Genomic DNA, 25,324 nt, shown 5'->3' with positions numbered 1-25,324 from the left:
TCCCTTGTCTGTTACTGGAGAATGTCCCAGAATTCCCGGCACCGCTCACCTCTCCTGTCAGCAGCTCCATCATCTTCTTGGTGACTTCTAGAATCTTCTGCATGTTGTGTCTCTCATGTGTCAGGGATTGAAGTGGAGGCACTGTGATGGTCATATGATCTTCAGACTTCAGAAGAAAAAAACTCTGTATTGAGGAACCAATATGAATATCATGTTATAATCCCAGAATCCTCCTCACCTCTCCGGTCAGGTCTGTGTTTTATTAATAGAGATCAGAGTGATGTCATGTGACCTCCCAGAATCCTCCTCACCTCTCCGGTCAGGTCTGTGTTTTATTAATAGAGATCAGAGTGATGTCATGTGACCTCCCAGAATCCTCCTCACCTCTCCGGTCAGGTCTGTGTTTTATTAATAAGAGTGATCTCCCAGAACCCTCCTCACCTCTCCAGTCAGGTCCATGTTTTATTAACAGAGATAAGAGTGATGTCATGTGACCTCCCAGAATCCTCCTCACCTCTCCGGTCGGGTCTGTGTTTTATTAATAGAGATAAGAGTGATGTCATGTGACCTCCCAGAATCCTCCTCACCTCTCCGGTCGGGTCTGTGTTTTATTAATAGAGATAAGAGTGATGTCATGTGACCTCCCAGAATCCTCCGCACCTCTCCGGTCAGGTCTGTGTTTTATTAATAGAGATAAGAGTGATGTCATGTGACCTCTCAGACTCCTCCTCACCTCTCCGGTCAGGTCTGCGTTTTATTAATAGAGATAAGAGTGATGTCATGTGACCTCCCAGAATCCTCCTCACCTCTCCGGTCAGCAGGTAGATGATCTCCAGAGTGAGGTTTAGTATCTTCTCAGTCATGTGACTCTGGTTATCCTCCATCCTCAATGATGTGGTCATGTGATCTATGCAGGTTTTTCTATAGAATAGAGGTAGTCAATCTTTGAGAGGTGGAGATCTACCTGAACATCAGCATAGAAGAGATCAAAAGATGATCGGAGTGTGGTGCCTTTTTAAAAAAAAAAATTAAAAAAAGTTAAGTATCAAGACCTTAATAAAAAAAAACATGGCAAGTAGAAAACTTAGAAAAATCAAATAAAACTAATGTTGCTGTAAAAATATAAACTCAGCCTACCTTAAAAGGTAGCTTCAGTGGGAAACTTGGTATTTACTTCCATTCACAATAGGTTTCATGTCTGGAAAGTAATTGGTCACTTTGAGGCCTCTTTCAGATGGGGTGGACCAGTCAGCGGATCCGCCTGCTTAGCGGGGGATCTCTCCGCTGATCCGGCAGATGACAGGTCCATGTTTGCTCCACTACTGCAGAGCAGACACAGACACTGCCCACTGTCTTCTTTGGGGCGGTCAGATGGAAATGGATCCCCATCCGTCTGTTTTTGGCGTACAGGATCGGATGCCAGGGAGTGTCAGTGGACACTTGTCCGCTGACACCCGCAGGTCTATAGAGGTATATGGATGGTCCGATCAGGTCCACCTGAAAAACTGACATGCGGACGCAACTGGATGGTCAGTGTGAAAGGGGCCTAAGTCTAACATAGGAATCCATCATGAAAGCAGAACAACTGATACTACAGGATGACTTGCTTGACTAGTTTCAGGCCTGGCTACTCTGTGTTCCATCTGGGTTGAGTTCTGTACAGGGTAAGTAATACACGGCTCAAAAAAAGTAAGGAAACACTTTGAAAACACATCAGATCTCAATGGGGAAAAATCTCCTGCTGAATATCTATACGGATATGGACGGGGTAATGTGTTAGGAACGTAAGGACGCCTCATCGTTTGATGAAAATGATCGACCTACAGAGGACTGAATTCAAAGACAACCTGAAAATCAAAGTGAAAAAATGGTGCAACAGGCTAGTCCACTTTGCTGAAATTGAATTGGTCCTCAGTAGTTTGTATGGCCCCCATGTGTTTGTATGCATGCCTGACAACGTTGGGACACGCTCCTAATGAGAGGACAAGTGGTGTCCTGGGGGATTTCCTCCCAGATCCTGACCAGGACATCACTGAGCTCCTGGACAGTCTGACGTGCAACCTGGTGGCGTCTGATGGACCGAAACAATTAACAGCAAAGCAGCTGAAACTGATTAACAACCCCCTCTGCTACTCATCTGTGAGTCAAAGGAGTTTAATTGACTTGATGCTATACTCTGATTAAACTGTGTTCCTTTAATTTTTTGAGCAGCTAGGACATTATGTAGAGAAGTGTACAGAGGTCAGTAGTATGTTACAAAAGCACATAGTTAGTCTGGCTGAAAAAAGACAAAAGTCCATCCAGTTCAACCTTAAAAAAAAAAAATATATAGGGCAGTGTACAGGGGTCGGTAGGATGTAGGGCAGTGTACAGAGGTCAGTAGTATGTAGGACGGTGTACAGAGGACGGTAGGATGTAGGGCGGTGTACAGAAGTCGGTAGTATGTAGGGCGGTGTACAGAGGTCAGTAGTATGTAGGGCGGTGTACAGAAGTCGGTAGTATGTAGGGCGGTGTACAGAGGTCAGTAGGATGTAGGGCGGTGTACAGGGGTCGGTAGTATGTAGGGCAGTGTACAGAGGTCGGTAGTATGTAGGGCAGTGTACAGAGGTCGGTAGTATGTAGGGCAGTGTACAGAGGTCGGTAGTACGTAGGGCGGTGTACAGAGGTCAGTAGGATGTAGGGCGGTGTACAGAGGTCGGTAGGATGTAGGGCAGTGTACAGAGGTCGGTAGTATGTAGGGCAGTGTACAGAGGTCGGTAGTACGTAGGGCAGTGTACAGAGGTCGGTAGGATGTAGGGCGGTGTACAGAGGTCGGTAGGATGTAGGGCAGTGTACAGAGGTCGGTAGTATGTAGGGCGGTGTACAGAGGACGGTAGGATGTAGGGCAGTGTACAGAGGTCGGAAGTATGTAGGGCGGTGTACAGAGGTCGGTAGTATGTAGGGCGGTGTACAGAGGTCGGTAGTATGTAGGGCAGTGTACAGAGGTCGGTAGTATGTAGGGCAGTGTACAGAGGTCGGTAGTATGTAGGGCGGTGTACAGAGGTCGGTAGTATGTAGAGCAGTGTACAGAGGTCGGTAGTACGTAGGGCGGTGTACAGAGGTCGGTAGTACGTAGGGCAGTGTACAGAGGTCGGTAGGATGTAGGGCGGTGTACAGAGGTCGGTAGGATGTAGGGCAGTGTACAGAGGTCGGTAGTATATAGGGCAGTGTACAGAGGTCAGTAGGATGTAGGGCGGTGTACAGAGGTCAGTAGGATGTAGGGCAGTGTACAGAGGTCGGTAGGATGTAGAGCAGTGTACAGAGGTCAGTAGTATGTAGGGCAGTGTACAGAGGTCAGTAGTATGTAGGGCAGTGTACAGAGGTCGGTAGTATATAGGGCAGTGTACAGAGGTCAGTAGGATGTAGGGCGGTGTACAGAGGTCAGTAGTATGTAGGGCAGTGTACAGAGGTCGGTAGGATGTAGGACAGTGTACAGAGGTCGGTAGGATGTAGGACAGTGTACAGAGGTCGGTAGGATGTGGGGCAGTGTACAGAGGTCAGTAGGATGTAGGGCAGTGTACAGAGGTCAGTAGAAATTTTGTAGGGCAATGCACAGAAGTCAGTAGGACAGTGTGCAGAGGTCAGCAGGGCAAAATACAGGGGGTCAGCAGGGCAGTAAACAGAGATAAGTAGGGTGGTATATAGGGGTCAGCAGGGCAGGGGAGAGGGAGCCACTATGGCAGTGTATAGGGGTGCGAAGGGCAGAGGTGAGTACGGCAGTGTACAGGAGTCAGTAAGGCGGTGTACAGAGGTCAGTAGGGTAGTGTACACGGGACAGTAAGGTGAAGGTTATTAGAGCAGTGTACAACGGTCAGTAGGGCAGTGGTCAGTGCGGAGTCAGTCAACAGTAAGTGGATTCAGACATGCTTGGCACAACTATAGATCTATACTTAGACAAATATTTAACAAACAATAAATTGTATAACAAAAAAAAAGTGGTCCATCGAGTCTGCCCCATAAAAAATGGGGCAGACGAGATGGACCACTTGGTCTTTTATTTATTTGCCATCACTCATCTATGTTTCTGTGTCGTTTTTCCTGCACCACTCTGCAAGTGTCTGAGGAACGCCAACTTCCCCACATTGCTAACAGAGGGTCAGCAAGTTGGGTAATGAGCTCAGGTCCAGGCATGCATCCAAACCCACCTGAGATATCCCACCAGGAGGCTGTCAAACCCAAAAGCGAATCATAGGCAGGAAATACGTCCACCATTGACAGCTTCCCAGTGGGATTCCTCAGGTGGGTTTAGACTAATGTCCGCATCTGCATGACCTCATCCCTGTGACCTACCCGTTATCTGCTCATGATCAACTGGTAGATTGCGATCGAAAGGTTGTCGACACTGCTGTAGATGGATAATTGAGAATAATCTAGACCAGGGTTTCTCAACCAGGGTTCCGTGGAACCCTTAGGTTCCTCCAGAAGTTTCTAGAGGTTCCTTGAGCAATGAGAAATTTCTGACTCTCAGATAGATTTCTACTGATACCAATGACCTTTTTAGCTATCAGTAAGGGGGTCATTCTTCCCAAAGACACAAGTGTTAGGCGGATTCTTCCCACTGACCATCACACTATTGTACCATGAGTTTTAGACATTAGTAATTTTTTGCAGGGGTTCCCTGAGACCAGAACATTATTTCATTGGTTCCTCTGTGTTGAAAAGGTTGAGACTGTATTGGTTGCAAAATATTAGGACGGGGATAGAAGATGTTAAAAGGCAGGCTGCCCACAGTGAGAATTGGGACCACGTAGACTGAGTTACTTAGGGGTCTATTCACATAAAACATTTCTAAAATTATTTTTCCAGCAAATCTGCAATATTATTCATTCTATGCGAATAGAACAAACATTCTTTAGGCTTTTTTCTCTTTTTAATGAACCACTTCCAGTCCGGACACTTTCCCCCCCTTCCTGTCCAGGCCAATTTTCAGCTTTCAGTGCTATCTGTCAAGGTCCTACCTTTTCCCTGAGGTTATGTTACTCCATGTGCTGGCATCCATCTTGGATTTCTGCAGAGCATGGTGGGAATCTTTTATGCCTTCAGGTCTCTGAGGTCCATCCCCCAGAGGGGTGTGGCTGATGACATATAAGCCTGTGTTCCGCACATGCTCTTTGCACTTGTGTCTTTGTGTTGCTGTTACTCTGTTCTGACTCTCGTGACTCTCCTTGTGACCTGACCATTCTTTGTGTTCTCCTTTGATCTGACCCTCCGTTGCTGAACCCGGCTCGTGACCTGTGATTCTCGTCTGCTGTCCTGTACCGTTTTGTCTCGTTGTTGTTGACCCGGCCTGCCCGACTACTCTATTGTCTTTACCACTAGCTACACGCCATTGGCGGAGGCCATTACCGCAGCTGGGGTGCCTCGGGGGCCGCGACCTGGTTCCTGGCTGCGTCAAGTCCATCCCCACCATCAGGGGCCCTGGTGAAGGGCAGCCTGGGACTTAGACTCCACGCCCTGAGGGACTTCGGTCTGTGGGTGGTGGTTGTCGTCAGCCTGTGCGTTACATTGTTATTAATCCTGCCTGTCCGTTTCCCAGCTCCTGCCCTGACACTATCACACTTTGAATGACAATTGCGCGGTCATGCAACACTGTGAATTTTTTAGCATTTTTTTTAGACAGATAAAACTTAATTTTGGTGGTATTATTATTTTTTTGCTATATAAATGAAAAAGTCCCAAAATTTTGAAAAAAAAAAGTGTTTTTCTTTTAAAATAATCTTTCTTCATAAATCTTGGCCAAAATGTATTGTTATCTTTTTAGTGAAAAAAAAATAACCCAAATTAGTTTATAAGCAAAAATTAGAATTTTTCAAAAATGTTTTATTTTTTTTATATTATTTGTTTTTTTACATATTGTCACCCTAGCAGTGACACCGTACTACTTGTGGGGGGTGATGAAGATTTTTTTTTTTACACCGATTGCTTTTACACCCATAAAGGCTTTAAAAGCAATAATTTCTCCTTCTCTCTGGATGCGGTGCGGAATTTGCAGCGTTTTCCTTGCGAATTCTGCACCGCATCAGAATCGCACCTCATTCATGTGAACTGCAGCGGGTCCGCAAAACGCAGTGCGATGTGCAGAATCGGATCACATAGGTGTGAATACCCATGCGATCCGATTCTAGTGCTGACCCAAAAAAAGGGTCCTGCACATTTTTGGTGCGGGTGCGGTGCGATTTGAACCGCACAAAATGTATGGCTCCAATTGCACCTGACACAAATCACATGTGATTTGCACAGGAATGCTGTGCGGTTCCTGTGTGAATCACATGCGATATACCGCACTGCACATATGTCAACCCGGGCTCAACCCAAGCACATATTAATTACACAGGTTCTGTGATTCTGTGATGCTGATTAAGGTGGTCATTAACCAGTTCCCTATTGCGCTATAGCCGAAGGACGGTTACAGCACGGTTGTCTGGTTCTGGGACAACGTCCATGGATGCCATTTCAGAACATGCTGTTGGTGAACACTGTGTCCTGTCACAGTGTGAGGAAAGTACTGCCAGTAACCAGTAATTGTCAGAGAAGTGATCGGCACTGATCATAAGGGCACTGATGATCAGTGCCCAGCAGTGCCACCCACCTGTGCCCTGCAGTGCCAACCACCTGTGCCCATCAGTGCCACTCACCTGTGCCCTGCAGTGCCACCCATCAGTGCTGCCCAGCAGTGCCACCTATCAGTGCCTCCTATCAGTGCTGCCTATCCATGCCACCTCATCAGTGCCCATCAGTGCTGCCCATCCATGCTACCGATCAGTGCAGCCTCATTAATGCACATCAGTGAAGTAGAAAAATTACCTGTTTGCAAAATTGTATAATAGAAACAAGGAAAAACTTTTTTTTTTTCAGATTTTTTGCTCTTTTTTTGTTTATAGCGCAAAAAAATAAAACACCCAGCGGCGATTAAATACCACCAAAAGAAAGCTCTATTTGTGTGAGAAAAAAAAAAGATAAAAATGTCATATGGTTACAGTGCTGCATGACCGCGCAATTGTCATTTAAAGTGTGACAGCGCTGAAAGCTGAAAATTGGCCTGGGCAGGAAGGGGGGGGGAAGTGTCCGGTAGGCGAGGAGGTTAAACTCACGCAGCACCTTATCTGCATTATATCAGCCTCAGAACCCGTGTCATTAATATGTGTTCAGGTTTAAAGAGATGAGGTGGCAACCTTACTGAAGATGGGGCAGTGGAGTTAGTCAGGCACAGTAAAGGGAGGGTTGGTTCTTTCTGAAGAAGGGCATGGAAATACATATTTCATTAAAGCCTAAACCCGAATCTTATCCCTCGTTACAGGAGACTGCTGAGGTGAGAAGGTGACCCATCTCCACAATGAGGAGAATGTTCCGGCCCCGGAAGTGGGGGAATGTTGTGCCCCTGAAGGGGTTAATCTGGGTTCCCACACTATATATGTGTGTATCATCATCTGCTGGAGATAAAAGACGTCACAGTGACTATGGAGGAAGAGGACGGACGTGACCATGGAGGAAGAGGACGGACGTGACTATGGAGGAAGAGGACGGGCGTGACTACGGAGGAAGAGGACGGACGTGACCATGGAGGAAGAGGACGGACGTGACCATGGAGGAAGAGGACGGACGTGACTATGGAGGAAGAGGACGGACGTGACTATGGAGAAAGAGGACGGACGTGACTACGGAGGAAGAGGACGGGCGTGACTACGGAGGAAGAGGACGGCGTGACTACGGAGGAAGAGGACGGGCGTGACTACGGAGGAAGAGGACGGACGTGACCATGGAGGAAGAGGACGGACGTGACCATGGAGGAAGAGGACGGACGTGACTATGGAGGAAGAGGACGGACGTGACTATGGAGGAAGAGGACGGACGTGACTATGGAGGAAGAGGACGGACATGACGGGGGGGTTACTGGGTGTAAATAGGAAATAACATCTTATTACCTCCTCTGCTGCCACTTCCACCAACGTCTCCTCTCTACTTCCTCCCGCCTCCCTTCTCACCCAGAACTTCCTGTCTGTAGCTGACATCACTTCCTGTCTTATTCCATAGAGACTTCCTGTCTGGGTAGAAGTAAGATCACCATCTTGTGGAACTCAGAGTAACTGCAGCCCCGAGAAGCGTCTGGTAGTGTGACCCCAGCCTTGTGCTGTGTGTGTATGGACTGTAGATCCTTATAGAGGGGTCACCTCCACTCCCACCAAGGGGGACAGAAATATCTGACTGCCTAGTTCAGCCTTTCTCAGCCAGGGGTCCTACAAAGGTTTCTAGGGGTTCCTTCAATGGCATCTAGGGGTTCCTTGAGCAATGAACAATTTCTGTCTCTTAGTAATAGTGATGGGCCCGAACACCCCCCCCTGTTCAGTTTGCGGCGGGACATTTGAACATAACAAAAATTCGACCATGATCTTCGAACAGAGGGGACAATTCACTAACTGTATCTTACCGCATCTGAGTATGAAGATACCGCACAGCTACTAAACACACTCTTTAATGTTTCAGCTGTCAGTGGGGTTCCCGGATGAGAGCTGAAAAACACGTGGGGTAAACTTCCCCCATCCATACTAAGCCCTTCGGGTCTGGTATGGATTTTAAGGGGAACCCCCATGCCAAAAATAAAAAAAAAATGGTGTCAGGGTCCCCCAAAAATCCATGCCAGACCTTTATTCGAGCAGGTCAGAAAAGGGGGGAATAAGCAAGTGCCCGCTCCCTCCTTAACTATACCAGACTACATGCCATCAACATGGGGGGGTTCTTTGGGGCAGGGAGGGCCCCCAAAGCACCTTGTCCTCATGTTGATGGGGACAAGGGCCTCTTCCCCACAACCATGGCTGGTGGTTGTGGGGTTTTGCAGGCGGGGGGTTTATCAGAATCTGGAACACACAAACAGCCAATGTTTGAGTCGAACTAACGTTCGACTCGAACATACAGCTCATGATTGGCGAATCGCAGACTTTCTCTGACTTGCTCCAGTCGCAGGATTAATCTTGGTAAAAGATTTATTTGTTTTTATTTCCTTTTTATTTTATAGTGAATAGCCAATTGTGTGTCTTTTTTGTAACAGTTTTTTCTTTGTACATATTTTATGCTCCGCCCACTTTTGGGATTTTAAATCATGAAATTAATAAGTGACTTCTGTGTAATAAGCTTGGGCTCATATCTCCGGAGAGATTGTATTGTATTGCAGTGTCTTTATATGCTCGGTCTAAGTTCATTGCCAATCTGTATGCAATTGCACTGCGTGTTTGCAGTGTCACGTACCTGGATAGTGAGCCTGACGTGAAGAGGCAGGCTTCCCGTACAACTCCGGCTCAAGGACTGCTGATGGTGAGACAGCGGTCGCAGGGACACGGTGGGGTATGAGTGCCTGTGATCAGTCCGGTAATAGCAAGTGAGCTGATGAGTTGTAGGCAAGGAGCAGGGTTCTGATGTAGCCATGCGGGATGGATGGATACTTGAGCTGAGGATGCAAGGTCTGTGACGGGAGTCACTTTGGGTGGGGGGCCCATGGAACACAGCCCCCTTTGGAGGGATGGGGAGACCCCTGTCTCAGCTCCCCCTATCATGTGTAAGTCACCCTGTGCCTGTTAGGGGTAGAGGGTGAAATGTTCTAATATTGGTGCGGGGGTTGTTCATTGTTTACTGCCATGTGGTCCCATTGTCCTAATATGTGTCCTGCTTTGGAGCAAACTATTATGGGATGTATGTGTTTGTGTATTGGCTTGGTGGGGGGTGTTTCCAGCAGCCCTCCTGATGGGACTGTCTGTTGGTGTGTGTGTCTCTTGTTGCGAAGTATAGATTGCCCCGCCCTGTGTCATTATGCAGGGAGGGGGATTTGTCCCCTGAGTGTATAAAAAGCCAGTTCGAGTTTCAAATAAAGAGTTCCATGTTTATACAGACTGGTGTCTTGTATGGTCAGCAGTGGTGTCTGTGGATCTGTGTTCGGACAGGGAACCGGGAGTCTAACGGAAATACCCTAGTGCAGTCAGGGTCCGGTTCTGTTACAGGGTCAGACAAGTCGGGTTCGGTATCAGTCAGGCAGATCAGGCTTACAGCGGCAGGAGGAACAGTAGTCGGGTCACAGGCCAGGTCAGCAATGGAAGATCAATCAGACAGGAGCAGACAGAAAAATAATCCAAAGACAAGACAGAGGTCAGGGCAGGAAGCAATCAAGCTGAGATCAGGAACAGGCTGGTTCGGTATCAGGAGACAATCAGTGGAATCAGGGAACACGAGCAGGGATAAGGCCATACAGCAATGGGACAACTACTGCAGCAAGTTTAAATAGCCCTTTTGGTGCCAGCTTTAGTGACAGGTGCACGCCCGCATGTGCGAGCGTGCGCCGATGTCCATGTACCTGCACATCTGTTTGGCTCGTAAGCACTCTGCGCGTGCGCATATTTGTGCGCTGCAGAACTTCACCTGCACTATAGGCAGGTCTTCCCTGACAGGGAAATTGCATGCAGATTGTAAAGTAGCAGATCTGCCAGATGGAGATCTCTGTGTGTGGTGGCCCAGCTGACCAGTCTGCGGATAACACTGTTGGGTGGTGGCAAGCTACCATTTGTTGTGTGTCTGGTGTGTGGATATTGGAAGAGTGATGAACACAGGGGTTCTAGCTTGTAGGATGGCTGGAGGAATCCTAGAAGGGTGGGCCAATTGCTAGACTGCTCCCCAACCCTTAGCGTGCACCAGATTGTATGTAAGATTTGTATCTGCCTGTGTGTGGTCAGCCAGCTGGATTGGAGTGCAGTCTCCCTCTAGTGGTGGCCAGAGGTAGTGAAGGCTGTGAAAGGGTATCACAGCCAGTCTTATATGCTCAAAGTCCCCCTCATTCCTTCTTTACCCCAAGTCACAGACCACACCTCAGTTAGCTAGTCGCTGTGCGATTTTATCCATGACAGTCACCAATGTAAGGGAACATTACACTGACCACTGATATAAGGGGGTCTTTCTCCCATTGGTCACCAATGTAAGGACCACTACACTGACCACTGATATAAGGAGAGCCTTCTCCCATTGGTCACCAATGTAAGGGGCCACTACACTGACCACTGATATAAGGGGGTCTTTCTCCCATTGGTCACCAATGTAAGGGACCACTACACTGACCACTGATATAAGGAGAGCCTTCTCCCATTGGTCACCAATATAAGGGACCACTACACTGACATAAAGGGATCCTTCTCCCATTGGTCACCAATGTAAGGGACCACTACACTGACTATTGATATTATTATTATTATATCGAGTTTATATAGCGCCAAAGGGTTTGCTCAGCGCTGTTTGCCCCTTGATATAAGGAGGTCCTTCTCCTATTTGGCACCAATGTAAGGGACCACTACACTGACCACTGATATACGGGGGTCCTTCTCCCATTGGTCACCAGTGTAAGGGACCACTATACTGCATGCTGGGTTGAGGACGTCATGAGGTGGTGGGCCGCAAGGTACCGTCATCGGGTGGCCCCACCCTTTAGTTTATTTAGTGGCGTGAGGTGGCGGAGCTGTCATTCAGCGGAATCATTCAGCAGGTACAGTCCTCTTTTTTTTTTTACAGGTCGGCTGCCGATGTTCATTGTGATTGACTTTGGATTTACTTCATCATTTATTTTTGTTTGTTTTTGAATAAAGGACTTGTCAAAAACTGTTGCTTTTATACTTTTTGGGTGAATGAGTAGGGGGATTATGTACCCCCATACTAATTCACATTGGGGGGCTGGGATCTGGGGTCCCCGTTGTTAAAGAGGGCTTCCAGATTCTGATAAGCCCTCCCACCCGCAGACCCCAACAACCACCGGCCATGGTTGGAGGGTAGAGGCCCTTATCCTTATCAGCATTGGGACAAGGTGCTTTGGGGGAAGCCCCCTCTCCCACAGCACCCCCCATGTTGAGGGCATGTGGCCTGGTATGGTTCAGGAGGGGGTGCTCACTCATCCATGCCCCCTTTCCTAGCCTGCCAGGTTGCATGCTCAGTCAGTGTCTGGTATGGATTTTAGGGGGGACTCTATGCAATTTGAAACATTTTTTTGGCGTGAGGTTGCAATAAAAATACATACCAGACCTAAGGTTCTGGTATGAATTTGGGGGACCCCACGCAGTTTTTTTTTACATTTTGGCATGGGGTTCCTCTTAAAATGCACACCAGGCTCTGGTATGCATTGGGGGGGAGACTCCATGCTGTGTTTTTGTTATTTTTAATTGCCAGAAATTGTTTTGTTTACATTCAGCTGTCAGAGGGGAATCCCGCTGACAGCTGATGACTCATCAGTTGTTAAAGACATTGCGGGCACCTGCTCCTTAACAACCATGACAGTTACTGGTTATTAACCTCTTCCCGACCGCCCTATAGCAGAACTACTGCTACAGGGCAGCAGGACTGCGCAAAATCACATATATACAGTGAAGGAAATGTGTATTTGATCTCCTGCTGATTTTGAATGTTTGCCCCTCACAAAGAAATTATTGGTCTAAAAATCGAATGTTCGGTGTATTGTAACACTGAGAGACAGAATAGCAACAACAAATTCAGCAGAAATGCATGTCTAACAAATGATGACTGATCTGCATGTTCATGAGGGAAATAAGTATTTGATCCCCTTCACAAAACATGACTTGGTACTTGGTGGTAAATCCCTTGTTGGCAATCACAGAGGTCAGATGTTTCCTGCAGTTGGCCCCCAGGTTCGCACACATCTCAGGAGGGATTTTGGACCCCTCCTCTTGACAGATCCTCTCCAAGTCATTAAGGTTTGGTGGCTGACGTTTGGCAACTCGAACTTTCAGCTCCCTCCACAGATTTTCAATCAGATTAAGGTCTGGAGACTGGCTAGGCCACTCCAGGACCTTAATGTGCTTCTTCTTGAGCCACTCCTTTGTTGCCTTGGCCATGTGTTTTGGGTCATTGTCATGCTGGAACACCCATCCACGACACATTTTCAATGCCCTGGCTGAGGGAAGAAGGTTCTCACCCAAGATTTGACGGTACATTGCCCCGTCCATTGTCCCTTTGATGCGGTGCAGTTGTCCTGTCCCCTTAGCAGAAAAACACCCCCAAAGCAGAATGTTTCCAACACCATGTTTCATAGTTGGGATGGTGTTCTTGGGGTCATAGGCAGCATTCCTCCTCCTCCAAACATGGCGAGTTGAGTTGATGCCAAAGAGCTCGATTCTGGCCTCATCTGACCACAACACTTTCCACCAGTCCTCCTCTGCATCATTCAGATGTTCAGTGGCAAACTTCAGACGGGCCTGGACATGTGCTTTCTGGAGCAGAGGGACCTTGCAGGCACTGCAGGATTTCAGTCCTTGTCGGCGTAGTGTGTTACCAATTGTTTTCTTGGTGACTGTGGTCCCAGCTGCCTGGAGATCATTGACAAGATCCTCACGTGTAGTTCTGGGATGATTCCTCGCTGTTCTCATGATCATTGACACTCCACGAGGTGAGATCTTGCATGGTGCACCAGACCTAGGGAGACTGACACTTGTTTTGTGTTTCTTCCATTTGTGAATGATTGCACCAACTGTTGTCACCTTCTCACCAAGCTGCTTGGCCATAGTTTGGTATCCCAGTGAGACACTGAACTATCATGACACTGTACTGCTAGGGTGACAGTATGTAAAAAAAAACAAATAGACATATAAAAAAAAAAGTAAAAAAAGTCTTAAAAAATTATAATTTTTGGTTATAAACTAATTTGGGTTGGTTTTTTTTTTTACTAAAAAGATAGATGAATACATCGGCCAAGATGTATGAAGAAAGATTATTTATTTGCAAAATTTTATAAGAAAAACACTTTTTTTCAAAATGTTTGGACTTTTTCATTTATATAGCAAAAAAAAAACCTCCCAGCGGTGAATAAATACCACCAAAATAAAGTTTTATCGGATTCAAAAAAATGCTAAAAAATTCATATGGGTACAGTGTTGCATGACCGCGCAATTGTCATTCAAAACGTGATAACGCTGAAAGCTGAAAATTGGCCTGGACAGGAAGGGGGTGAAAGTGTCCGGACAGGAAGTGGTTAAGAAGAAAAGCCCCATATACAAAAGAAAAAGTCCAACATGCAATTAAATATTTCTTGATACTCCTCCACTCTTTCACCACTTCACATCTTCATAAAACATAAACCAATGTTCCTCCACCGACACCCAGATTGTGCTCTCACCTGGTGCTCTTTGACCTCAAATTTTATAATATTTTCATCATAAAGAGCTTGTGTCCTAATGGGACTGATGGAATGAAGATTCCCTAGGTGGTTCTCCTTCTCCCGCAGCAAACTTCGATGCTTAGATCTCCTTTTTCTGTTCTTTCCAACGCTCCGTTAAAAAAAAATGGAATAAGCAGAAATAGTGCTTTATCCTTTATAACACTTTATTATAGTTACTGTACAAAGTTACATAGTTAGTCTGGCTGAAAAAATACAAAAGTCCATCCAGTTCAACCATTAATAAAACTTATAATCCTACACCCACAGTTGATCCAGAAGAAGGCAAAAAACCCAGCAAAGCATGATCCAATTTGCTCCTGCAGGGGAAAAATTCCTTCCTGATCCCCCGAGAGGCAATCGGATATTCCCTGGATCAACTTTCCCTATAAATGTTATATCCAGTTATATTCTGTGTATCCAAGAAAGAATCCAGGACTTTCCTACAGCAATCCCCTGAGCTGGCCACAACCAACTCTTGAGGGAGTCTATTCCACATTTTCACAGCTCTCACTGTGAAGAAACCTTTCCGTGTTTGGAGATTAAATCTCTTTTCCTCCAGACGTAAAGTGTGCCCCCTTGTCCTCTGTGATGACCTCAGGGGGAATAGCTCTACACCGAGATCACTATATGAACCACTGATGTATCCATGTATTATACATGGAGATCATATCCCCCCTTATGTATTATACATGGTGATCATATCCCCCCTTATGTATTATACATGGAGATCATATCCCCCCTTATGTATTATACATGGAGATCATATCCCCCCTTATGTATTATACATGGAGATCATATCCCCCCTTATGTATTTTACATGGAGATCATATCTCCCCTTATGTATTATACATGGAGATCATATCCCCCCTTATGTATTATACATGGAGATCATATCCCCCCCTTATGTATTATACATGGTGATCATATCCCCCTTATGTATTATACATGGAGATCATATCCCCCCTTATGTATTATACATGGAGATCATATCCCCCCTTATGTATTATACATGGAGATCATATCCCCCTTATGTATTATACATGGTGATCATATCCCCCTTATGTATTATACATGGAGATCATATCCCCCCTTATGTATTATACATGGTGATCATATCCCCCTCTTATGTATTATACATGGTGATCATATCCCCCCCTTATGTATATATACATGGAGATCATATCCCCCCTTATGTATTATACATGGAGACCATATCCCCCTTATGTATTATACATGGAGATCATATCCCCCCCTTATGTATTATACATGGTGATCATATCCCCCCCTTATGTATTATACATGGAGATCATATCCCCCTTATGTATTATACATGGTGTTCATATCCCCCTTATGTATTATACATGGAGATCATATCCCCCCTTATGTATTATACATGGAGATCATATCCCCCCTTATGTATTATACATGGAGATCATATCCCCCCTTATGTATTATACATGGAGATCATATCCCCCCTTATGTATTATACATGGAGATCATATCCCCCCTTATGTATTATACATGGAGATCATATCCCCCCTTATGTATTATACATGGGGATCATATCCCCCCTTATGTATATATACATGGAGATCATATCCCCCCTTATGTATTATACATGGAGATCGTATCCCCCTTATGTATTATACATGGAGATCATATCCCCCCTTATGTATATATACATGGTGATCATATCCCCCTCTTATGTATTATACATGGTGATCATATCCCCCCCTTATGTATATATACATGGAGATCATATCCCCCCTTAAGTGTTATACATGGAGATCATATCCCCCCCTTATGTATTATACATGGAGATCATATCCCCCCTTATGTATTATACATGGTGATCATATCCCCCCTTATGTATTATACATGGTGATCATATCCCCCTTATGTATTATACATGGAGATCATATCCCCCTTATGTATTATACATGGTGATCATATCCCCCCCTTATGTATTATACATGGAGATCATATCCCCCCTTATGTATTATACATGGAGATCATATCCCCCTTATGTATTATACATGGAGATCATATCCCCCCCTTATGTATTATACATGGTGATCATATCCCCCCCTTATGTATTATACACGGAGATCATATCCCCCCCTTATGTATTATACATGGTGATCATATCCCCCCCTATGTATTATACATGGTGATCATATCCCCCCTTATGTATTATACATGGTGATCATATCCCCCCCTTATGTATTATACATGGAGATCATATCCCCCCCTATGTATTATACATGGTGATCATATCCCTCCTCATAGCTGATCTCCTCCATGCCTCGTATCAGTTTGGTTGCCCTTCTCTGTACTTTCTCCAGTTCCCCAATGTTCTTTTTGTGAATTGGTGCCCAAAATTATAAAATTAATAAAAATACCACTCACAAATTTTTGGTGCTAGATCGCACCAGATGTAAACAGCATAACAACAGTGACACTCTCCTTCCGTATCCTTCCTCTGATCTCGGATTGCGTCATGATGTCAGCTAGCCCCTGCCCTACGCGTTACGCCACAGGTCACGTGGCTTCCTCAGGGGGATATGTTCAAATTGCCACTGAGTTGCAGGACACTGCCACCTTGTGTCTCTTTTAACATCCTGCAGTCTGAATAATAGCAGGGTGTTACACTTACTTGATGAAGATCAGCCATGGAGTATATCTGAGGTGTATACTAGGGTGTGCTTCTTCCTCACATGACAGCTGTGATGTCTGTGAAGATTGGACATCTTTGAAAAACATTTCCCGCACTCAGGACAGAAATACGGCTTTTCCCCCGTGTGAGATCTCTGATGTGTGACAAGTTGTGATTTTTGAATAAAACATTTCCCGCACTCAGTACAAGAATACGCCTTCTCTCCCGTGTGCGATCTCTGATGTCTGTAAAGACGGGACTTCCCTGAAAAACATTTCCCACACTCAGGACAGGAAAACGGCTTCTCCCCTGTGTGAGACCTCTGATGTGTGACAAGATCTGATTTTTGTATAAAACATTTCCCGCACTCAGAACAGGGAAATGGCTTTTCACCAGTGTGAGATCTCTGATGTCTGTAAAGATTGTACTTCTCTTGAAAATATTTTCCGCACTCAGGACAATAATACGGCTTCTCCCCCATGTGAGATGTCTGATGCCTGTAAAGATTGGACTTCCTTGAAAAAAGTCTCCCACACTCAGAACAGGAATATGGCTTCTCAACTGTGTGCAATCTCTGATGTGTGATAAGATCTGCTTTTTGCACAAAACATTTCCCACATTCAGAACAGAAATATGTTTTTTCCCAAATGTGAGATTTCTGATGTGTGTCAAATTTTGACGTTTTTACAAAGCATTTCCCAAGCTCAGGACAGGAATTTGGCTGCTTCTTCACCTGAGATCTCTGATGTATATAAAGATGGGACTTCTGTGAAAAACATTTCCCACACTCAGGGTAAGAATGTGGCTTCTCCCCCATGTGAGATCTTTTATGTAAATTAGGATGGGATTTAAAATGGAAACCCTTCCCGCACTCAGTACAGGAGTGCCTCTTCTCTGTTGGAAGGCCGGCCCGGTCCCGCACAGTCTGAGGTTCCTCAGGATAGGAGGAATCCGATGGTCCATCTACACTGGGTGGTGCCGGATGGACATTGGAGGGAGCCGGGTTTTCTCCTGGACTATACTGTGTGATGTCCTCATCTTCTACTTTCCAGTCTGGAGACAAAGTGAGACAATCCTCGGAGGTTTTCCTCATCTCCCGGCCATGGACTAAAATACAAAGACAAAGAGGATTACTAGACAGGAGCTGATTGGTTCCCCCAAACGAAGACTCGGCCCACATCAGGCAGCTTGGTCTCTGAGGAGCTTACAATTCCACCCTCAAGGGAACTAGGAAATGGCTCCTCTGATCTCCTACCAGGTCATTTCTTTATTCATGGACCTTAGTCAGAGAGTGAGGAAACAACCAGAACTGTCTTTTATAGGAGGGACAGTGATGAGGGGATTATAGGACGAGGGTCCCCACCCCCTCTATCACTCATCGCCATCTTCCCAACACAAGAAGTACTGCACTTCCTTATTTAGTCCATGATTTAGTCATGAAGAACAGCGGGGCTGAGCCCCACCAGAGGTCAGAGAGTGAGGATGGGGGGAGAACAACCAAGATGAAGACTGGACTGATCCTGAAGACCACCATCATTGGGGTATTGACTCCTCCCTCATTATCACTTTCTGTTTAAGGGTCCAAAGTTGGAGGATGTTATCACATTATTATCACCATGTAAAAGTCTGTGCTCCAATCACATCATCCGATATAAAATGTCCAGCTGGCAGAAAATGGGTGTAACAAAAGAGAATCCATATTATGTGTATATGGTAGTAGGTAGAGGGTAAAGGGCAGAAGTCAGGACTATTTAACGTAAAAACATATTGTATAAGGTACAACAGTTAGCAGTAAATACTATCTGAACCAGGGATTTTTTTGCAGGAATGCAACCACAAACCCCCCATCCAACACCAAGAGTGCACTACCTACATTGTGCAGAGTTCAGGAGTGTACTATGTACAGAATGCAGAGTTCAGGAGTGTACTACGTACAGAGTACAGAGTTCAGGAGTGCACTACCTACAGAATGCAGAGTTCAGGTGTGCACTATGTACAGAGTGTAAAGTTCAAGAGTGTACTATGTACAGAGTTCAGGAGTTTACTACCTGCAAAGCGCAGAGTTCGGGAGTTCGCTACCTACAGAGTGCAGAGTTCAGGAGTGTGATATGTACAGAGTGCAGGGTTTAGGACTGCAGTGTGTAGAGTGTGCACAATTCAGGAATGCGCTATGTACAGATTTCAGAAGTGTGTTATGCAAAATGTACAGAGTTCAGGAGTGTGCTATGTACGCAGTTCAGGAGTGTGCTACATACAGAGTGCAGAGTTCAGGAGTGTGCTACATACAGAGTGCAGAGTTCAGGAGTGTGCTACATACAGAGTGCAGAGTTCAGGAGTGTGCTACATACAGAGTGCAGAGTTCAGGAGTGTGCTACATACAGAGTGCAGAGTTCAGGAGTGTGCTACATACAGAGTGCAGAGTTCAGGAGTGTGCTACATACAGAGTGCAGAGTTCAGGAGTGTGCTACGTACAGAGTGCAGAGTTCAGGAGTGTGCTACATACAGAGCGCAGAGTTCAGGAGTGTGCTGCATACAGAGTGCAGAGTTCAGGAGTGTGCTACACACAGAGCGCAGAGTTCAGGAGTGTGCTACATACAGAGTGCAGAGTTCAGGTTTATGCTATGTACAGAATGCAGAGTTCAGGTGTGTGCTACATACAGAGTGCAGAGTTTAGGTGTGTGCTACATACAGAGTGCAGAGTTTAGGTGTGTGCTACATACAGAGTGCAGAGTTCAGGTGTGTGCTACATACAGAGTGCAGAGTTCAGGTGTGTGCTACATACAGACTGCAGAGTTCAGGTGTGTGCTACATACAGAGTGCAGAGTTCAGGAGTGTGCTACATACAGAGTGCAGAGTTTAGGTGTGTGCTACATACAGAATGCAGAGTTCAGGTGTGTGCTACATACAGAGTGCAGAGTTCAGGAGGGCGCTATGTACAGAGTTCAGGAGGGCGCTATGTACAGAGTGCAGGATTCAGGAGTGCAAGAGTGCAGAGTTCAGGAGTGCAATATGTACAGAGTTCAGGATTCAGGAGTGCAATATGTACAGAGTGCAGAATATAGGAGTGTTCTGAACTCTGCACTCTGTAAGTAGCACACTCCTGAACTCTGCACTCTGTATGTAGCACACTCCTGAACTCTGCACTCTGTATGTAGCACACACCTAAACTCTGCACTCTGTATGTAGCACACACCTAAACTCTGCACTCTGTATGTAGCACACACCTGAACTCTGCATTCTGTATGTAGCACACACCTAAACTCTGCACTCTGTATGTAGCACACTCCTGAACTCTGCACTCTGTATGTAGCACACACCTGAACTCTGCAGTCTGTATGTAGCACACACCTGAACTCTGCACTCTGTATGTAGCACACACCTGAACTCTGCACTCTGTATGTAGCACACACCTAAACTCTGCACTCTGTATGTAGCACACACCTAAACTCTGCACTCTGTATGTAGCACACACCTAAACTCTGCACTCTGTATGTAGCACACACCTGAACTCTGCACTCTGTATGTAGCACACACCTGAACTCTACACTCTGTACATAGCACACTTTTGAACACTACACTGTGTACAAAGCAGTGTGCTATTGCTATGTACAGAGTGTAGCGTTTAGGAGGGTGTTAAGCAAAGTATGCAAAGTTTAGGTGTGCACTATGTACAGAGTTCAGGAGTGCACTGCGTATAGAGTTCAGTAGTGTGCTATGTACAGAGTGCAGGGTTCAGGAGTGCTGTACGTACAGAGTGCAGAGTTCAGGAGTGCGCCATGTACAGAGTTCAGGAGTGCATTGTGTATAGAGTTCAGTAGTGTGCTATGTACAGAGTGCAGGGTTCAGAAGTGCTCTATGTAGACTGCAGAGGCCACGAGTGCACTGTGTACAGGGTGCAGAGTCCACGAGTGTACTATGTACAGGGTGCAGAGTCCACGAGTGTACTATGTACAGGGTGCAGAGTCCACGAGTGTACTATGTACAGGGTGCAGAGTCCACGAGTGTGCTATGTACAGGGTGCAGAGTCCACGAGTGTGCTATGTACAGGGTGCAGAGTCCACGAGTGTACTATGTACAGGGTGCAGAGTCCACGAGTGTACTATGTACAGGGTGCAGAGTCCACGAGTGTGCTATGTACAGGGTGCAGAGTCCACGAGTGTGCTATGTACAGGGTGCAGAGTCCACGAGTGTGCTATGTACAGGGTGCAGAGTTGAGGAGTGTGCTATATACAGAATGCAGGGTTCAGGAGTGCTCTCTGTAAAGAATACAGAGTTCTGGAGTGTTCTATGTACAGAGTGCAGGGTTCAGAAGTGCACTAGGTACAAAGGACAGGGGTCAGGAGTGTGCTACATACAGAGTAAGGGGGTCAAGAGTACGCTGTGTACAGAGCACAGGGATTAGGAGTGCATATCTCAATGGCAACTTTAAACTAAAAATGACTCCCCCTTTCCCCTCAGATTGCCCCCTCCCTCCATATAGAGCTCTCTTCCTACCCCCAAATCCCCCTCTTTGACAGCAACCGATAGAGAGCAGCTGCTGAAGAAGAACAGTTCCAGCTTGCCTCAGTAGGAGAATAGGTAGTGCATCTGCTGGGTGCAGGCTTCAGAAGTTACTGCAACCAGATTAGCATGGCTGTGTGCATCTCCTGCCCTCTCCTCTACAATCCTAGGCATGTGCAGGGCAGGGAGGGTTTAGTGCAGCAGCTAGAAGAGTGCGATCACTTGTAGAGGGGGTCAGGAGTATGTAATGTACAGTATAACAGAGTATATAATGCAGGGGTCAGGAGTATGTAATGTACAGTATAACAGAGTTGTCAAGGTCCTACCTTTTCCCAGAGGTTATGTTTCTCCATGTGCTGGCATCCATGTTGGATTTCTGCAGAGCATGATGGGAATCTTTTATGCCTTCTGGTCTCTGAGGTCCATCCCCCAGAGGGGTGTGGCTGATTACATATAAGCCTGTGGTCCGCACATGTCCTTTGCACTTGTGTCTTGTGTCTTTGTGTTGTTATTACTCTGTTCTGACTCTCGTGACTCTCCTGGAATCTGACTCGGCTTGTGACCTGACCATTCTTTGCGTTCTCCTTTGATCTGACCCTCTGTTGCTGAACTCGGCCCGTGACCCGTGATTCTCGTCTGCTGTCCTGTACCGTTTTGTCCCGTTGTTGTCGACCCGGCCTGCCCGACTACTCTATTGTCTTTTCCACCAGCTACACGCCATTGGCGGCGGCCATTACCGCAACTGAGGTGTCTCGGGGGCCGCGACCAGGTTCCTGGCTGCGTCAAGTCCATCCCCACCATCAGGGGCCCTGGTGAAGGGCAGCCTGGGACTTAGACTCGCGCCCTGGGGGACTTTGGTCTGTGGGTGGTGGTTGTCGCCAGCCAGTGCGTTACATTGTTATTAGGCCTGCCTGTCCGTTCCTCAGCTCCTGCCCTGACAAGAGTATATAATGCAGGGGTCAGGATTATGTATTGGACAACACAGAGTATAAAGTTGATGGGTCAGGACTATGCAGAGTACAACTTAGAGTATATAATGATGGCGTTAGGATTATGTAATATACAACAGAGTATATGGCGCAGGGGTCAGGACTATGAAATATAAAAATTAGAGTACATAGTTCAGGGTTTAGGATTTTGTGACGTGTGATACAAATTATATAGTGTAAGATTCAAAACTCATAATATTTGTATTCAGTAATCAGTGGTAGCTTTTGCGTTTACTTGAGACAAGCTGCAGAGTATACCACCTCCCATCTCCTGAGACTGCGCTCAATGACTTGGGTCTGAGACTATACAGACATATCCCTCCACCCGGCACAGCCAGCAGACAACACAGCAAGGAACCCTGGGAGAAATGTTCTGTCAGAGATGTTGCTGGATTTGTACATGGAGCAGAAGACCCAAGACACATGTTCCAGGTGCCTAAGTCAAGCAACATCTATGGTGAAAATTAACATTTTGCTGCCGGCTGAACCCCAGAATCTCCATAAATCCAGTCTAGATACATAAATTGTGTCTGCAGCACAGAGAAGGAAGATTATCCGAGAGAAATCCAGGAATACAGGACGGGGAACACAGCTCAGGAAAGTGACCAGGGGATTACAGGCTGATATCACCCAGTCCCCGCCCTACTCTGGACCAATCAGTGAGCAGTATGGGTGGAGGAATGGATTTAGTGTTCATGACCCACCTGTGCTGATCTCTGTAGGAGTGTCCTCCTCTATAAATGTCCCCGTTATTCCATCCTCCTCCATAGACTGCTGATCATCCCTCACATACGCCTCTTCTTCTTCTGATTTAACCTCAACTTTTATATCCATCAGATCTTCACCCTAAACCAAGAGAAGGATTTAAAAAAAAAATCTATAAAATATAAACTCAGATAAAAAAAAATTCCTCAGATTGTCTCCACAAGTCCATGTTCCAGATATTCCTTCCCACCTACCTGATGATGGTGAGGGATGGTGTGATCTTCCTGTGTGGAATCCCGGGAATACAGAGGACGGGGACATCTCTCTGGTGGGTTCCCATGACTGGATCCATCTGTAGGAAACACACACACTGACTGAATCCATTGTTTCTATGTGTTTATCAGATGATGGGGGATCTAGGTGGATCCTCCGTACTGCTCTCTCCTTTACAATAAAGTCTCCTCTTACCCGGTGATGTGAGGGGCGGCTGATTGTCCATCATGACGTCCTTGTAGAGATCCTTGTGTCCTTCTAAATACTCCCACTCCTCCATGGAGAAATAGACAGTGACACCCTGACACCTTATAGGAACCTGACACACACAATTATTATTATTATTATTACTACGAGTTTATATAGCGCCAAAGGGTTTGCTCAGCGCTGTACAATAGGGGGGGACAATACATGGCACAGTACAACAAAGACAGACAGCGTACGAGGGGTAAGAGGGCCCTACTCTTACGAGCTTACAATCTAGGAGGGAGGGGGTAAAGGTACAGTAGGAAGTGGCTGGGGGGGATGAAGTGGTAGGAGGAATGAGGGAGGATGGCCGTTAGGTGAGGGTGGGGTAGGCTTCCCTGAAGAGATGGGTTTTGAGGGAGCGCCTGAATGTGAATAGAGAAGGCGACAGTCTGATGGATTGGGGCAGTGAGTTCCAGAGGATGGGGGAGGACCTGGAGAAGTCCTGCAGTCGTGCATGGGAGGAGGAGACCAGGGAGCAGGATAGAAGGAGGTCCTGAGAGGAGCGAAGGGTACGGGTAGGGTGGTACCTGGTGATCAGATTGGTGAGGTAGTCAGGGGCAGTGTTGTGAACGGCTTTGTAGGTCAGGGTAAGGAGTTTAAATTTGATGCGTTGGGCAATCGGGAGCCAGTGGAGGGAGAGGCAGAGGGGGGTGGCAGAGGTGGAGCGGGTGGTAAGGTGGATGAGTCTGGCAGCTGAGTTCAGGATGGTCTGGAGCGGGGAGAGCCTGCACTTGGGTAGGCCAGTGAGGAGGGAGTTGCAGTAGTCAAGGCGTGAGATGATGAGGGAGTGTACTAGAAGTTTGGTGGTGTCTGGGGTGAGGAAGGAGCGGATCTTGGCAATGTTGCGAAGATGGAGCCTGCATGTGTTTGTGAGTGATTTGACATGCGGTTGGAGGGAGAGGTTCGCGTCAAGAATGACGCCAAGGACTTTGGCTTGCGGGGCGGAAGTGATAGTGGAGTTGTTGGTGATGATGGATAGGATGGGGGGGGGGTGTGGGCAGGGGGAAAGACGAGAAGCTCGGTTTTGGAGAGGTTAATCTTGAGGAAATGTAGCGACATCCAGTCTGAGATGTCATTTAGGAGGTGAGTGATGCGGGCGGAGATAGTGGGGGTGAGGTGAGGGGTGGAGAGGTAGATTTGGGTGTCGTCAGCATAGAGGTGATAGTTGAAGCCGTGAGATTGTATGAGTTTGCCCAGGGAGGAGGTGTAGATGGAGAAGAGAAGGGGTCCAAGGACAGAGCCTTGGGGGACCCCAACAGAGAGGGGGAGGGAGGGGGAGGTGGCACCATTGTAGGTGACACTGAAGGAGCGTCGGGATAGGTAGGATGAGAACCAAGAGAGAGCAGCATCTCCGATGCCAAGGGAGAGTAGTTTATTAAGAAGGAGGGGGTGGTCAACTGTGTCGAAGGCCGCAGAGAGGTCCAGGAGAAGGAGGACAGAGTAGTCGCCCTTGGCTTTGGCGTTGAGTAGGTCGTTAGTGATTTTGAGGAGGGCGGTTTCAGTGGAGTGTAGGGGACGGAAGCCGGACTGTAGAGGGTCAAGGAGGTTATTGTCAGTAAGGTGGGAGCTTAGGCGATTGTAGACTAAGCGTTCAAGGAGCTTGGAGGTGAGTGGCAGCAGGGAGATGGGTCTGAGGTTGTTGGGGTCCGCGGGATCCAGGGAGGGCTTTTTGAGGATGGGGGTGATATGCGCGTGCTTTAGGGGGGAGGGGAATACGCCAGTAGA

The 25,324-nt window shown here is 46.7% G+C and overlaps 1 protein-coding gene and 1 long non-coding RNA gene across 2 annotated transcripts; both read right to left on the bottom strand.

The window, feature by feature from the left end:
* Nucleotides 1-53: 53 nt before the first annotated feature.
* LOC149451818 (uncharacterized) lies at nt 54-8,013 on the bottom strand. Its single transcript, XR_016314987.1, has 3 exons — nt 7,962-8,013; nt 807-1,011; nt 54-184 (listed from the first exon to the last, which is right to left on the bottom strand). It is a non-coding gene; the product is annotated as an uncharacterized LOC149451818 (long non-coding RNA).
* A 6,360-nt stretch (nt 8,014-14,373) lies between these two features.
* Nucleotides 14,374-19,271, bottom strand: LOC149451817 (uncharacterized). Its single transcript, XM_089690151.1, has one exon. It carries the CDS (start codon nt 18,061-18,063, stop codon nt 16,894-16,896), a length of 1,170 nt encoding a protein of 389 aa, XP_089546277.1. The 5' UTR covers nt 18,064-19,271; the 3' UTR covers nt 14,374-16,893.
* Between the last annotated feature and the right edge of the window lie 6,053 nt (nt 19,272-25,324).

This window comes from Staurois parvus, unplaced genomic scaffold (assembly GCF_062004578.1).
Source record: "Staurois parvus isolate SC_StPar_1 unplaced genomic scaffold, SC_StPar_1.0 ptg000519l, whole genome shotgun sequence".
Taxonomy (NCBI): Eukaryota; Metazoa; Chordata; class Amphibia; order Anura; family Ranidae; genus Staurois; species Staurois parvus.
Note: the sequence above shows the minus strand (reverse complement) of the source record. Positions and strands in the feature narration are given on the sequence as shown.

Excerpts from the sequence above, each read along its gene's own strand:
- LOC149451817 (XM_089690151.1), bottom strand. The coding sequence starts at position 18,063 with ATGTGGGCCGAGTCTTCGTTTGGGGGAACCAATCAGCTCCTGTCTAGT.